Below are 14942 nucleotides of genomic sequence, written 5' to 3' on the forward strand. Positions count from 1 at the left end.
GGGTTCCAGGCCACGAGACCGCCCAGACCCCTTTAGGCATTCTACCTAACACAAATGATCTCAAACAGCACCATCACAACCCACCTAGTGTTGTTTTTTGGTTGATTTTTGAAGTAGTACTGTGCAAGGTTATTATAGTTTTGCCTTTTTATATTTTTATATTTTTTCTGACCTTACTTGGAAATTCAGTTTAGTTTTAGTTTTCCTTCATCGTGTATTTTTAGTTTTAGTTTAGTTTTTATTTTACAAAGACATTTCTATTTTATTTTTATACAGTATATATTAGTTTCAGTTTTAGTAATTACAGTATAGTATGGTTAAAGAGCTACTATGGAGTTTAGTTTTTGTGTCACAAAGAGACAGAACTATACACTTAACAGGTTTGGATATAATATGAATTTAATGTTAGTGGAAGCTTGCTACACTACACAACACACTTATTTGGTTTTGTTTGATAAAAACAAGCATAATCAAAACCAGGTACTGAATATGGGTAATTTTTACCCAATTTTATAATTTTTAAAATATTTTCTATGTTGTTTATGCTGAACAATTCTGTGCTGACTATTGGCATTTTTTTTCTTTTCCTTTTATTTCCCAGAATGGGCCAATTTGTAATGAACTTTAGGTGAATTTTAAGGTGTAAGGTTTTATTACTGTAAATGTCTACAACACACAACATATCCTGCTCCAATGACAATGTGCTTATAATGAATGCCTACAGTATTTCATTCAAAAATCTCAAACACTGGGCTTTGTTATTTTCTACCAGCCATATTGATTTCTGATTCTATCTCGAGCACAAACAATTTATAGATAGACTTTTGCACCTGCAGGCCTGAAAAGATATAAAAAAAATAAGGAAAGAGAATCTACTGTGTTTTGACAGGTATTATAAAAGTAAAGTTGAATAAATCGGACTCTTGCCACAGCATGAATAAAAAAAAATCAAGTATGTGTGGTAAAGTATCACTTCCAGTTAATGGATTTGGCCCAAAAGTTAATACAGATCTACAGTTTTGGTGTAACAACCACATGCCAAATTTCATCCATCTATCTAGTTGCGTTTTTGAGATATCTTGTTTATACATACACACACAGACATAATTCCAAAAAACGGTATTTCGGACTCGGAGATTCATGAAAATGTCGGGGTCGAATTTTTTTCATGATTAGTATACTTTCTCTATACTTCGAGTGCGAAGTGGCAGGTGAATTACTGTCAACAAAAAGCAGGCACCTGAGAAATAAACTGAAACGTCACTTGTGATTTTTCAGTCCATACGGTAAAGTTTTGTTGAGCAGCACATTCTGATTTCAGGCGTTTGAATTACATCTTGATATATAACAAGTGCAAAGAAAGGCATTACGTAAATCGCTTTCTATTCCACATGCTTTACACGCCCGTATTCAGCTTGCGTTGTCACTGCAAATGCTGTGTGAAAACCTGCCCTCCATCACCAGCCGCCGTTCACTGGATGAATACGTGCGGGTGGCTCGTGGTGGATGGCTTTCAGTTTTAGAGTTAAATGTTACAAGGGTTAAAAACTAACAACAAGAAAATTAATTCAAAAGTGAAAACTAAAATTATGTTTAGTAAATTATTTTATTTCAGTTAGTCTTTCCAGCTACTTTAATAGTTTCGTTTAGTTTTAGTTTTTCATTTCAGTTTTGTTAATTATTTTATTTCAGTTTACGAAAAAAAATTTTTTTAAATAATAGTTTCAGTTTTCGTTAACTATAATAACCTTGGTACTGTGCTTTCCATTCAAAACTTCAGGTCTCTGTGTCAAATATCATAATGAAATGGGATCACTGATCATAATTAGGCTAAACACAGTTAAGTTCTTAAATAACAAGGTAGCACTGTAGTTATTTTTAAATGTTAAATCCTTAGCAGTCCTTTTGGTCTTCCTGGAACAGAAATGTAAAGCACATCAAGAAATGAAAATTCTAAAGAACAGAATCAGTTCAAGGGAGACTAAAATAACTTCTTTGTTCAGTTAGATGTAGAGTATGGGTCAGATGAGGCACTTTGACTGTAAACAATGAATGTCAGGAAATGGCAGCTGTCAGGATGTTCCTTTCACTGTAACTGGGAATGCAAGCATTTGCAATTTGTGCCTCACAAAGAAGTCAATCTGTAGACAATAGAAAGTGTTATCCTAATCACTTGTACAATTTTTATCTTATTCCCAAACTCTATCTGGACATTACTGATCCGAGACAAATGCAGCATCTTTGTGACAGCTTGCCCAGCAAAAAATTGCATTGTCTTTTTAAAGTAGACAGGTGCTCTGTATTAGTTTATATAGCTCCTTTAAGTTGCAATATCTTCTACACCTCTTTCTTGTATGTTTCATTGGGGCAAATCAAAATTTTGTGTAATCAAGTCAGTTTAAAATAGAAAGATTCGGAGCCACATAGTTTGATATTCTGGACTCCTCAAACCTGTCATTTAACTTGTCCACAAGTATGGAATGCCATAATCAATATTGTCATTTCATAATTAATACATCATTAGAGGAGTTCATGAATGAAGCATGTCTAACCAGCTGATTTTCTGCCAGGATATGAGTGCTGCTCTGCCACAGGGGCAGGTTTGCCATGACCAACAGCGTCTGGAAGTGATCTTTAAAGACCTAGCAAGGCATAAGGATGATGCTCAGCAGCGGAGTTGGGCTCTGTATGAGGATGAAGGAGTGATCTCTTGCTACTTGGAGGAGCTACTGCAAATACTGGTAAGAACCTTACTTTTAGAGTTCAGAATTTGTTTAAGCATACAGTAGTATACCATCCAAAGTCTTTTGTGGTCCTGTTCATGATGTATATAAATGGTCATTTTCTGTGGTTGTCTCCCTAGTTGGCAGATGCTTTAGTTGTAGCATCTTGGAAATTAAACTCTGGTCCCTCATCTGCTAAAGCATGCTGCCTATAGTCCTCAACAGATGTAACAGCATGACTTTTGGCTATCACAGAAAACACATGTATTCAGGAGAATCTCCTTAGTATTGGGGAATCATACATTTAGTAAACAAAATTCTGGCAAATCAGAAGTTCAGAAATGGTCTAAGCACTATGATATGCTATATCGCTTAGCTACACACAAACAAAATTTCAAATCAAATTTGAAAAAATTTTTTGTAAAATAAATAAAACTAACAATGTATTAAGAATAACAAAGTTTGCACTTTGGGCATCATTTTGAAACTCAATGCCTTTTAGCACGGTTTCTACTTTTTACTTAATAAAACTAAATACAGAAGTACCCATTAGTTTTTAAAATAAATCTTTCTGTGCTGTGCCACAGTTTCACCCTGGAACAATTCATCATATGTCAGGCTAGTTAATTCGAGTACACCAGGACTCCACAAGCTGTTGAAAGTGCACTCGTTGAATCCAGTTTTTTCTGAAATTGTTGCAAGATAGCTGGTGTAGGAGGAACTCTGCTCCAACTTACTCATTGCATCTTCATCATAGTGCTTTATTTAACTGATATCTTATTTATTGTAAATGCATTTTTTAGGAACAATTTTGCATCATTTCTAATCTTAGGTGTGGAACATTCTCCTCTTGGAAAGGTCATCTGCAGACAAGTACACTAGTGCCATCAGGTGGTGCGCATGACTAAAAGTGATGTTTAGATATTCTACAGCATTCGTACATTTTTCTATTCATATAAAAGCATTCTGACCCTGATGCAAAAGTGCACCACCACAATATTACACCTCCTTATCCTTCTTGTATTTGCTGACAGCAAAGGTTGGATCCATGACATGCTTTTTCAGTCTTTCAGTGTGAATATGTTCCATGATCATTGACTGTCTTTCTGCTTGCATGGCAAAGTATATTGTGCTGTTTCTTTTAGCATCCACCTCATCTGGCCCAATTTCATCATTGCCCTGTTTCTGGCCATAATATTACCATTCAGTGAATGTTTTGTGTGGATGGTGACACATTGCTTATTATATCTGTGATCCTACTGTACAAGGGTTGCTGTTGCTAATGTACATACATCAACATGAGTGATGTGCACCACTGTACCACATTCTAAGCCACTTAAATTTTTATCCTTGCTCCTACTGCACTTCTGACTAGGGCAGGCACACACAATCTGTTCATATCCGTTTTCTGTTAGATAACAGTAGCCACAGTACCTCATCCTATGTGTAATTTTAAGTTCCTTACCTCTGTATTCATGCTTGTCTGAACCTCTCTTCCCCTCACTCCCTTTCTTGAGCGTATTCCCATAAAGCCTGCTTCTCAGACTCTGTCATCATTTTTGAGGTGCCTTTCTCACCTCCTGTCCATTTTTATGCTTTCCATCTTTGAAGGTGACTTTCCCAGAGTTCTCCTTTGCTCCTCCTCATGCACCGTGAACGTCTTCTTTTGTAGTGTCACCAAAGTCAAACTGACCAGTCAGATTACTCTGAAGGACTGGAGATACAGACCTCCGTGTTTTATTATATAGTAGATTGTCTACAGAAATTAGGCCTGTACTACTTGAATAGGGATTTAGCAGTCACTATTGCCATTCCCAACACAAAGTGGCAACTCATTTTAGTGGTTTATCTGCCGGGAACTACTTGTTAGTTAGACTGGAAAGCTTACCTATGCCTAGACCAAGTAACCAGAGATGTTTTTGCAATTTTTTTCCACTCATGTTTTTTACTTTTCATTTTATGCTCGGTTCGCTTTTGGCCTGCCAATAAATATGTTTTCGTTCATGTAGTATTAGGAGACTTTGCCCCCTGCTGGCTTCGCTTGCCAACCCCCGTGCCTGCACTACGTGTTCACCTCTTTGCGGTTCTGTCGCTCACGTATGGGGATGCGGATGTACAATTTAAAACAGATTTTTATTTTCATGGGAATTGTTACATCTGCATAATAGAACTATTTTACATTACAGTGAGTAATTAACCATATTAAAAAAGAGTAAAACATAATAATTTGAAAGTAAATTATGTTTCATGTTGCATTAGAATTATTCATTGCGTAATACGATTTTGTTCTGTTTGGCTTTGAAATTAACACGCAAATACTTTTTAAACGTACACTTTTACTGTAATACTTAAGTGAAAACAATTTTTTTAATTAAATTTTCGTCAATATCATATTGAATTTTTATTCTGTGTTTGGACTTTAATTGTGACAATGCGATTTGTTAATTGTCTTTGCAAAAGCTATTCTAATGGGAAACTGTTAACATTTTAATACATATGGCATATCAAGATCTCCTTTGTTGTCTAATGTTATCCCCTAAAGATGTACTACATTACCTTTGTTGGATACATCCCTCATTCTACAGTAATTCGTGTGGTGAAAGACCAGACTGTGTTACCAGTTGTAGATATTCTCCTGGATGATGTTTTCATCTTCCGCACGATCACCACCAACTGTTTCAGCATAGTATATCGATACGCATTTAACCAGTTTGCAGTGTAATGTTAATTCGTTTGACTTCATCGCTTCTCTGTGCTAGGATTGCCTGTGTACTCATTTTTTCTGTTGATAACCCTCGTGATGAAATTGTTCAATTAGATTTGGACATAATACATCTTCTTTAATTGGGAACTTAAAACGAGGAAAATGTTAAAATATGTAAGTGCTGAGAGAGCAGGAATTGTCTGTCAAAAGCATTCACACGAATGAGAGGTGAGATTTTCCTCACTGGTGGCACAGTGGTAGTGCTGCTGCTTTGCAGTAAGGAGACTGTGGAAGATTGTGGGTTCGCTTCCCGGTTCATCCCTGTGTGGATAGCGCTTTGAGTACTGAGAAAAGCGCTATATAAATGTAATGAATTATTATTATTATTATTATTATTACCATGTGAGTGGTGGAATATGGTTGAGTGGAGGGCGTGACTTGAAAAAAATCTCATGGCCAAAGTCTCATCTCGTGGGACTTGAAAAAATCTTGCAAGAAGTCTCATCTCGTTGCAGGATTTTTTTATATAATAGAGAGATATGTGCACTTTTTTGCCAAAAAAAAAAAAATTATGTTGCGATCAATTTAGTTTTAACAGGTTTTGAAAAATTGAAATCTAGTACAAATTCAATTCATCATCATTATCACCATTTTTTATGGTAATTTTCCATCTTTTCCCTAGTTACCTGGTTCCAGTGCAGACTGCAGTAAAGATCATATTGTAATTGGTTCTAATTGTCCTAATTGTTCTAATTGTCCTCTTACAGCTCTTACAACTGTAAATGTACAGTGGATATATAAAGTCTACATATCCCTTCCTTTTTTCACTAAAGAGTTTTTTTTTAGATTGCAATTTTGCAATAAAGGTGGAATAAGTTCTGACAGGATTTATCTTGGTTTCATTTTGGCAGGGGTGTGCAGAATTCTTATATCTACTATAATACAATGTTGAATGTAGTCTAAATGTCTCAGTGTTTTTTGTTTTGTGACTGTAAAATTGTCTTAATGCAAATTGTGGATTTGTGCACGAGTGATATGAAGAATAGGTGGATGGAAAGGGCGCATACAATTCTCATCCAAACTGAAAGATATTCTTTACATAAAAATAACACTGTTGTCCTTATCAGCTTGTGGTAGATCAATGGGTACAAAGTGCTCCCTAGGTGGGTGGTTCATTGTTCAGTGCCATAGAGAAGGTTACCTCAGACACACTGGAAGATGCTGTTGTCAGGTTCAAACTACAGCTTTATAAATTTAATGCTAATTTTTTTTACATTTTGTTCTGTGTCTGGAATAACCTGAATGAAAAAAAAAACAGTGCCAGATTGATCCAAAGCATTTTAAATAACACTTTAATGTAAGGTGCCAGCTTACATTGTAGGATTCCTGTGTTTTCATGGAGTGATACCCATCTTGAATTTTGGAGATTTTTTTGGTGTCCCTGGAAGAGGGGTGCAAGTGCTTTTTATCTAACTATGTGATGGTGTAACATACAGAGACTCCATCCATCCATCCATCCATTTTCCAACCCGCTGAATCCGAACACAGGGTCACGGGGGGTCTGCTGGAGCCAATCCCAGCCAACACAGGGCACAAGGCAGGGAACCAATCCTGGGCAGGGTGCCAACCCACCGCAGGACACACACAAACACACCCACACACACACTAGGGCCAATTTAGAATCGCCAATCCACCTAACCTGCATGTCTTTGGACTGTGGGAGAAAACCGGAGCGCCCGGAGGAAACCCACGCAGACACGGGGAGAACATGCAAACTCCACGCAGGGAGGACCCGGGAAGCGAACCCAGGTCCCCAAGATCTCCCAACTGCGAGGCAGCAGCGCTACCCACTGCGCCACCGTGCCGCCCATACAGAGACTCACCAAACAGTTTAGAGTGGGGATTATTTACTGCTGCAGGAGGGTAGCTTAAAACACACCGCACCAGCCAGCTTCAGAGTTGAAGTTTAATAAAGTACTTTTTATAGTTCAGGACCATAATATTTCCGACTGGTATTAAGTGGATAAATTAGCTGTAATGAAATGGCTAAATATTCATCTACAAATCATTTGCTAAGTGGAATTATTTCAAAGCAGTTATAATTTCTTAACATGCACCCTTGCCACCTCCCAGCACTCTTTGTCTTCTGCAAAGTCATAGCAGTATTTTCTGTACTAACGGTTGCCTCTACTCATCCCGATTAGTGTCCTATAGTCTTACTAATAATAATATAAGGAACCCTGACAATGTTTAGTACCAGTTACAATGTTTTAGTTTTGTTATGCCTCTTAATTTTAGGTAATAATGTAAATTGAACAAAAATGAAAGTTATTTCTAGCTCACTTACAAAAAACCAAAATTGGAAAACAATGGCTTCCTCTTTTGTCTGCCCGTTTCCTGTTACAAAGATGCAGTCACTCCTCTCTGTTTGACTCTCCATTAACACTCAGAAAGTCTACTATTCTTTCACTGTCGTAAGATCTGCAGTATTTTATTTCTATTTATGTATGCAAAACTTGTTAATTCTGAAATTACAATTTTACTTTAGCATACTGTCTTAAGGGCCAGGTTATACCAGATGCTCAGAATGTTTATGCGCACACATTATGGATGCCCCGCCTTCCAAGTGTTCTTTTGACATGTCCTCTGAGCAGGTCGTCAGAAATTATTAACATAACGCGTGTGCAAGTTGAAGCACCAAAATTTGTGTGCCTTGTGTATTCAAGTTTTGGTATGTGACATCAGCATCGTTGTTTACTATCAACATCTCCATAGTGACAAACGTGCCTGTGAGAACAGCTGGCATGAAATCGCCAGCTCTTTGAAAGTGGATGTTGAAACGTGCCAGATGAAATGGAAGCAAATTCGAGATGGATACGTCCATGCAAAGCTGAAAATGTCCTAAAAAAAAGAAGTGGGGATTCGGATGTTGCAAGATAACGCAGTGTGATAGCAAGCCACATTGTAGCTTCAACAAGATCAATGTGCATGCTTTGATGTTTGTTTGTTTGAGTGCTTTGGTGCATGAGGCAAATCATCAAACTTAAATGCTGACATACGAATGTATTCATGGTGCTTTTCTTCATCCATTTCTCACACAGACAATACAAGCATCACATATTCCCCATTGTAATGACGTGGTACATTTAAAGATCTCACATACTGTGTTGCTGTTGCAGTACGCGCACAAGTATAATCAACAAAGTGTAATTGCAGACCGCAGTACCAATGAGGTCAGTCATGTAATGTCCCAACATCACAAAACACCCATCACATTAGACGATGGTTAACATTAGGGCCCCATTACACTATGGTTAAGATTAGGGTTGTGGGAGGGTTATCTGACTCAAAGGGCATTTCGTGACTGACGTTATGGGCATTGCCTGACCTATGTCATAGGTATTCAATGGTTGAAACAGCTGGTCTGATGCAAATCAAGATGCCATGCAGTTAATACACAATTCATTAATTATTTGAATCTGTTGTGTTACGTTTACAAAATTCATCATAGGGCATACAGCAATGCTCAGTGACTATTCAATGTGATGTCTACATCTTTGTGATGTGAATGAAATCTGGAGTATCTGGAGAAAGCTGATGTCGTCATCAGGACAACATGCAGCAATTCAAATCCGTTTCCTTGATGTTGTAAGGGAGTTGTGCTAAGCACCATGACACCCTGATAGATATCTAATGCAGTTTATTCTTATGTACTGCAAAAAGACAGGGCAGTAAAGCCAGTGTCTCCTAATCCCAGTAGCAGATGAAACTTTTTTTGTGTGGTCAGATAAGTATCAGTGCTGCTATATTACAGTAAGTACTGTATTGCATTAAACCCATGTGTTACTGCAACTAGTAAAAAATTAATTTCCCTTTCAATGGTATGTAACTGTTACTCCTCTGCCCTAGTGACATCCATGGCAATCAACAATCCCAGGACTTGTAATACTTTTTTGTTATTATACTAGGGTGCTTCGCCTCAGCTCGCTCCGTGCGCCAACCATCCCCCCCTCCCCCCTCCAAGGTCTGTGCCACCCGCGTTGTGAAGAGGAGGGCTGAACGCACCCCAAGATGACACGGTTGCTCTTCTGAAACCCCCTCTTAAACGGTGATACAATGGGAAACAAATACTTTTTTTTTTTTACCTCCTCCTTGCTCCTCTTTCGCATTGAATTTTGATTCCGTGTTTGGAATTACGTTGTGACAATGCAAAGTATAACTGCCCGTGAGTGAATATCGTTTCTTTCTCTCTACAAGAAATGTGTCTGACAATAGCATTCACACAAATGAGAAATTATTTCTCTCGCGGGATTTCACTTTCACCAAACAACAAATATTTTAATTCTTGCAGATATGCCTCTTCATTGAGATGAAACACTACGTTTTTTTTCCCTTGATGGCAACACGAATTAGATGATCTACAAGTCTCCGACTTAAAGTTTAAATCCAAACAATATATTCGATCTCTTTTCGCTGTTCCGTTACTTCACCGAGTAATAATTTCTGTTTGTTTGCACTAATGCGATCTTTACCATCCTATTTTTGAGACTTTCAAATTTTCGTACTTCGATTATCTCTAACCTGCTCTGCATGTGTATCGCAGCAAAGTTTTTGAATTCTTTATGACGTTCTACTTTGTCATCTACTCTTTGTCTTTTATTTCCAGCCCGAGGTGTGGTTAAATCTCTTAGCACAAAGACTCTTCTCGTGGGACATGAAAGTGTCTCTCTGAGAAAATCAAGTCTCATCTCCTTCCAACCTTCCAAGATTTTTTTTTATAATAGAGAGATATATGCTTATTTGTTTGAGGTAGCTTCTGATTTATCTTCAATTAAGAGTGACACTTCTTGCAAATACCAAGAAAACTTTGTGTCTCAATGGTCATTCCCGAAGCAGTTTTAAAGTAAAGGTGACAACTCAAGCCAATCTCTTGAGTGCTTAAAAGGCAATGGAACTGTTGGAGGTTTTCTAGCATTTTGTCTTAAACGACACCAAATTATACATGCATGAAGTGCACTAAAAAGAATAACCTAAACGTAAGCAATGCACTTGTTGTACATGTATATCTATGGTTATTTTGAGAAATGAGTCAGGAAAAAGAAAGGACTGTCCAGCTCATTCCCGTTATTGCACATGACCATCACCTTTCACCTTGCAGATGGTGATCCCACACAACAGCGTCTTTGGGCTAGGTTCACTGCCTGTCCACAAAATGCTCTCTGTCAAACACCATCTCCAGGCAAAGGATTTTCCCGGGTTTAGTTGGAGAATGTGCCGAAGGAGAAGACATCTGCTGTACAGTGCTCTCCATAACACTGTCACAATACACTGTTATGATATAAAGCAGTACAGGAAGTTAGATGAGGGGGTGAAAGAAAGAAAGGGTGACCATTTATAACAGAAGTAATTCAAAAGATTTTATATACCACATGCACTTCAGAACATGTTGGGCCCATCCAGTACTTGGATGGGAGGCCATCTAGGAAAAGCTTGGATTGCTGCAGGAAGAGGTGTTGATGAGGCCAGTAGGGGACACTGTGCTGTAAAAATGGTGTCGTCCTTTGGATGAGATGTAACATCGAGGTCTTGACTCTCTGTGGTCATAAAAGATCCCTGGGCATCCTTCATAAAGAGTAGGGTGTATGCCAATGTCCAGGCTAAACTGCCCACCATGGCCTCATCATTCTGGCCCCTTAATCATCCCCTGTCTCTAACTGGCTTTCTTTTTCACCACTTATCACCTAATGTGTGGTGAGCATACTGGTACAAAAATGGCTATCATCGCATCATCCAGGTGGATGCTACACATTAGTTGTGGTTAAAGTGACTCCCCACTCAATGAAGCGCTTTGAGTAGTGGGAAAGGCACTATGCAAATGTAAAGTATTATCATTATATAACTATCCTCTATATTATTAAACTCCTAGTAATAAAACTGCATTTTTTTTGGTGCATTTTATTTTATTGGTGCTGACTGGATCACATCTTAAAAGGCTAGATATAGTTGGCTGTTTCCTTTGACAGATTATGTACGGTATGAATAGAAGACACATATTAAAAAGACACAAAGGCTAATAAAGCAAGAAGTGCTACAGCCTTTTTTTTTCTTTTTCACTCAGCCACATTTTTGATTTGACATTAGAAGTGGTAAAATATTTCGCTTGTTTCAACTAATATTATTTGCACAGAATAACATCAAAAAGCAGGTATCAGTAATCAACTAACACCAGTGTGTGCAAAGATTCTGAGAAACGTTTTTCTGTCTTTTATGTCTGTTCCCAGATGAACTCAACTCAGTTCTGTGTGTTTTGCAGACAGATGCCGATCCTGAAGTGTGCAAAAAGATGTGTCGTAAAAGTGAATTTGAGCCAGTCCTCTCTTTGGTGGCTTATTATCAAATGGTAAGGTGGTGAACCTAAATAATTATTAATTAAAAGGTATAATTTCTGACAAAATAGTAGTTGCTTAATTTCCATTTGTTTTCAAACAAAGCATTCAGATGAAAACAAATACATCCACAAATCTTAGAATTGTGTCTTTGAATAAATTATTAGATAATATTAAAATTGTCTATTGTCTTATGATAGAATGATTGTTATAATAAAGCTCTAAATTTGCCCTCTTGATTTAGTGTTTGGAGTTAACAGACTTATTTGACTGACAAGGGTTAAATTATATTGCATTGCTGTTGTTCATCTATAACCATTACAGACCTGGTTTTGCTCTAGATGGATAAGGATAAAAACGGAGGCTTTACTCTTCATGGTATAAAATTAATTGCTACTTATCTTGGAGTGACTGATGCACATACATTAAATCCAACTATTATTTTCAGTGACGCTGTCTTCTGTACCAGCGTATTTCTTTATCACCCGAGTTTAAAGTTTTTTATGCCTCTTTTTGAAAGACCATAATATCATGATAAATCTACTTTTTCTAAGAGAGAGAAGCTACTAAATGAATGTCTTTTCAGGAGCATCGGGTGGCCCTGCGCCTACTTCTGCTCAAATGCTTTGGTGCCATGTGTAACCTTGATGCTGCTATCATCTCCACACTGGTGAACTCGGTCTTACCCATGGAGCTGGCCAGAGACATGCAAACACATACTCAGGGTATGTAATGTTGGAAAAAACTGAGTTAATTCTGGTAAACTGAACAATGGAAATTATGAAGTATTATTGAGTGGACAATATTTGTTTAATGATTAGTTAGAAACACAGATATTTTAGAGAAAATGTGTGGCCTTTCAGCTCAGTGATGTCAAAAATGGGAAATTGCTTAACTTGTCCTTTTGTTGAAGATCACAGTTTATAATAAAATAGATTTATGCATTTCTGAAAAATAAGGAGACAGTAGAAGTGCAGTAAGATCGACTAAGATTCCATCTGACACTTACATTAATTCACAGATTACAGCCTCAAAAGCTTCCAGTCGAAGTTAAATACATTTTGTAAATGGCAAGCATTGAGCAAGTGTGAGGATAAGCAGTCACCTCAGTGATGAGTCAGTGCTCTTAATGCTGTAGCCAACGTATTATATTCACTTGGAAAAGGTTTTTGTAAATCAAGAAAGCCTCCAGCAGCATAAGCCATACTTCCATGCTTGGCATGCATCCATGAGCCACCGCGCCTTTCTGCGCTGAATATATTAACTCATTTTGCTGTTTGAAATGCAAGAAAAAAGGCACAGAAAAATGCATTGTCCACCAAATTGTGTTAGCCACCTCATTAAAATTTTTTCTGGACATACTGCAATTGATTCAGATTTAACTTGTATGCTTTAGGAAATAGTGATTGCTGAGAAATGTTCATATAAAATCGATTAGAGCAATGCTACAGGCTTTTTATGAACAGTTGAGTACACTTAAAATGTTGGGAGAGGCCATCCACGTAGGTAAGAATGCCTAAATATTTTTTTAAATCTTCCATCCATCCATTTTCTAAACCTGCTTTATCCTAAGAAGGGTCACGGGGAAGATGGAGCCTGTCCCAGCAGCATATGTCCTTTGTGTTGAGTGCCATCCCAGGAAATATTTGTATTAGGCAGGCAGTCAGTCAGTCAGTCATTATCCAACCCACACAGGGTCATGGGGGTCTGCTGGAGCCAATCCCAGCCAGCACAAGGCAGGAACAAATCCCAGGCAGGCACCAGCCCACCGCAGGGCACACACACACACACAAGGGACAATTCAGAATCGCCAATGCACCTAACCTGCATGTCTTTGGACTGTGGGAGGAAACCCACACGGGGAGAACATGCAAACTCCACGCAGGGAGGACCCGGGAAGCGAACCCAAGTCTCCTTACTGCAAGGCAGCAGCGCTACCACTGTGCCACCCGTTATTTGTATTATGTAAATCAATTTTAGACAGGCATAGTGTACATTTGAAAAAGCATGAACCGTTCAGAGGTGTGATTGGAATACAACTTGTAGTGTAAAGTAGTCCGCTGCCTCTCTTTATTTCCATTGTCAGTGGAGCAGTCAAGGCTTCTAACAGTAGTCAAAGCTATAATAGGAGGTGTAAAGAAGGTCAGCTATACCTGGAGACCCTTTCCAGTAATACTCATATTAATATAAAAATAGTAATTCTGTCCGTTCTTCCATCTTTCTGTTTTCATATCTGCTCAATCTAATTCAGTGACTTGGGGAGTAGAGAACATCAAAGGTTGGTTGGAACCAACCCTGAACAGTGTGCTAGTTAATCGCAGGACAGCTTATAAGTAATAATGTAATAGAAGAATATTAAAACAGTAAAAAAAAAAATAGAAGGTTGTGAAAGACATTGAAACCAAGTGATGAAATGATTTTGGCTGCCTATCAATCCCTGCCCTCTTGTGCTGAAGCTGTTTGCGTGATGCATGGGTAGGCAATTTATTAATTCCAAGGAGAAACTGCAGTTTTACAGCATCGTTAACTTAGAAAATACACTGAATGCGTTAAAATCTGAACAGTAAAATTACAAAAATATATTCATAAAATAACACTGTAAAAATGGAGAACTTTTTTTACCCGGTGTGCTTACACTCAAGTGATGTTTCAGTTAATATTACTAATAAGATGATGTTTACAAAGAAAAAAAAGCAAGAGTCCCAGATGGCATTAACCCTATTGATTACTTTAGAAGGAAAATATTTAAGGTAGGTGCACTCGCAAACCCCAAGTGAAGCTTAATGCACTTTGATGTAAGCACACGAGTCCAGCTTCCGTCAGTCAGTAGACAAGTGAGTATATAGTGGTGTTTTGGTGTAAATGGGAAGACGGTGAACAGGTATGTGAAATTCAGTTGTATTCATTGTTCTTCCTTCCACTCAGCAAGTATTGTACCATTGACGAAACAGAACAAAATATGAGTTTCCTTCTTTCCCTCTCTAATTTTCTATGCTCCCTTTGATTTAGCCCCTCAGGTACAGCTGAATGGTTTACACTCCTCTTAATAAGGTGTATGTATTGAGCGTCATCTTTAGTCTTGCATACAAGGTAACTTAAGCATCCCATGGAGTTGTGGAACGGAATGTA

General features: G+C 37.9%; 1 protein-coding gene across 1 annotated transcript in view; it reads left to right on the forward strand.

Annotated features, from left to right (window-relative positions):
* The window catches only part of LOC114669275 (NCK-interacting protein with SH3 domain-like), a 31913-nt gene that overhangs the window by 8115 nt on the left and 8856 nt on the right, over positions 1-14942 (forward strand). Inside the window, exons 6-8 of the mRNA XM_028825513.2 lie at positions 2571-2741; positions 11741-11827; positions 12400-12538. Coding sequence (XP_028681346.2) covers positions 2571-2741; positions 11741-11827; positions 12400-12538 — 397 coding nt within the window. The remainder of the gene's footprint in view (positions 1-2570; positions 2742-11740; positions 11828-12399; positions 12539-14942) is intronic.

This window comes from Erpetoichthys calabaricus, chromosome 18 (assembly GCF_900747795.2).
Source record: "Erpetoichthys calabaricus chromosome 18, fErpCal1.3, whole genome shotgun sequence".
Lineage (NCBI taxonomy): Eukaryota > Metazoa > Chordata > Cladistia > Polypteriformes > Polypteridae > Erpetoichthys > Erpetoichthys calabaricus.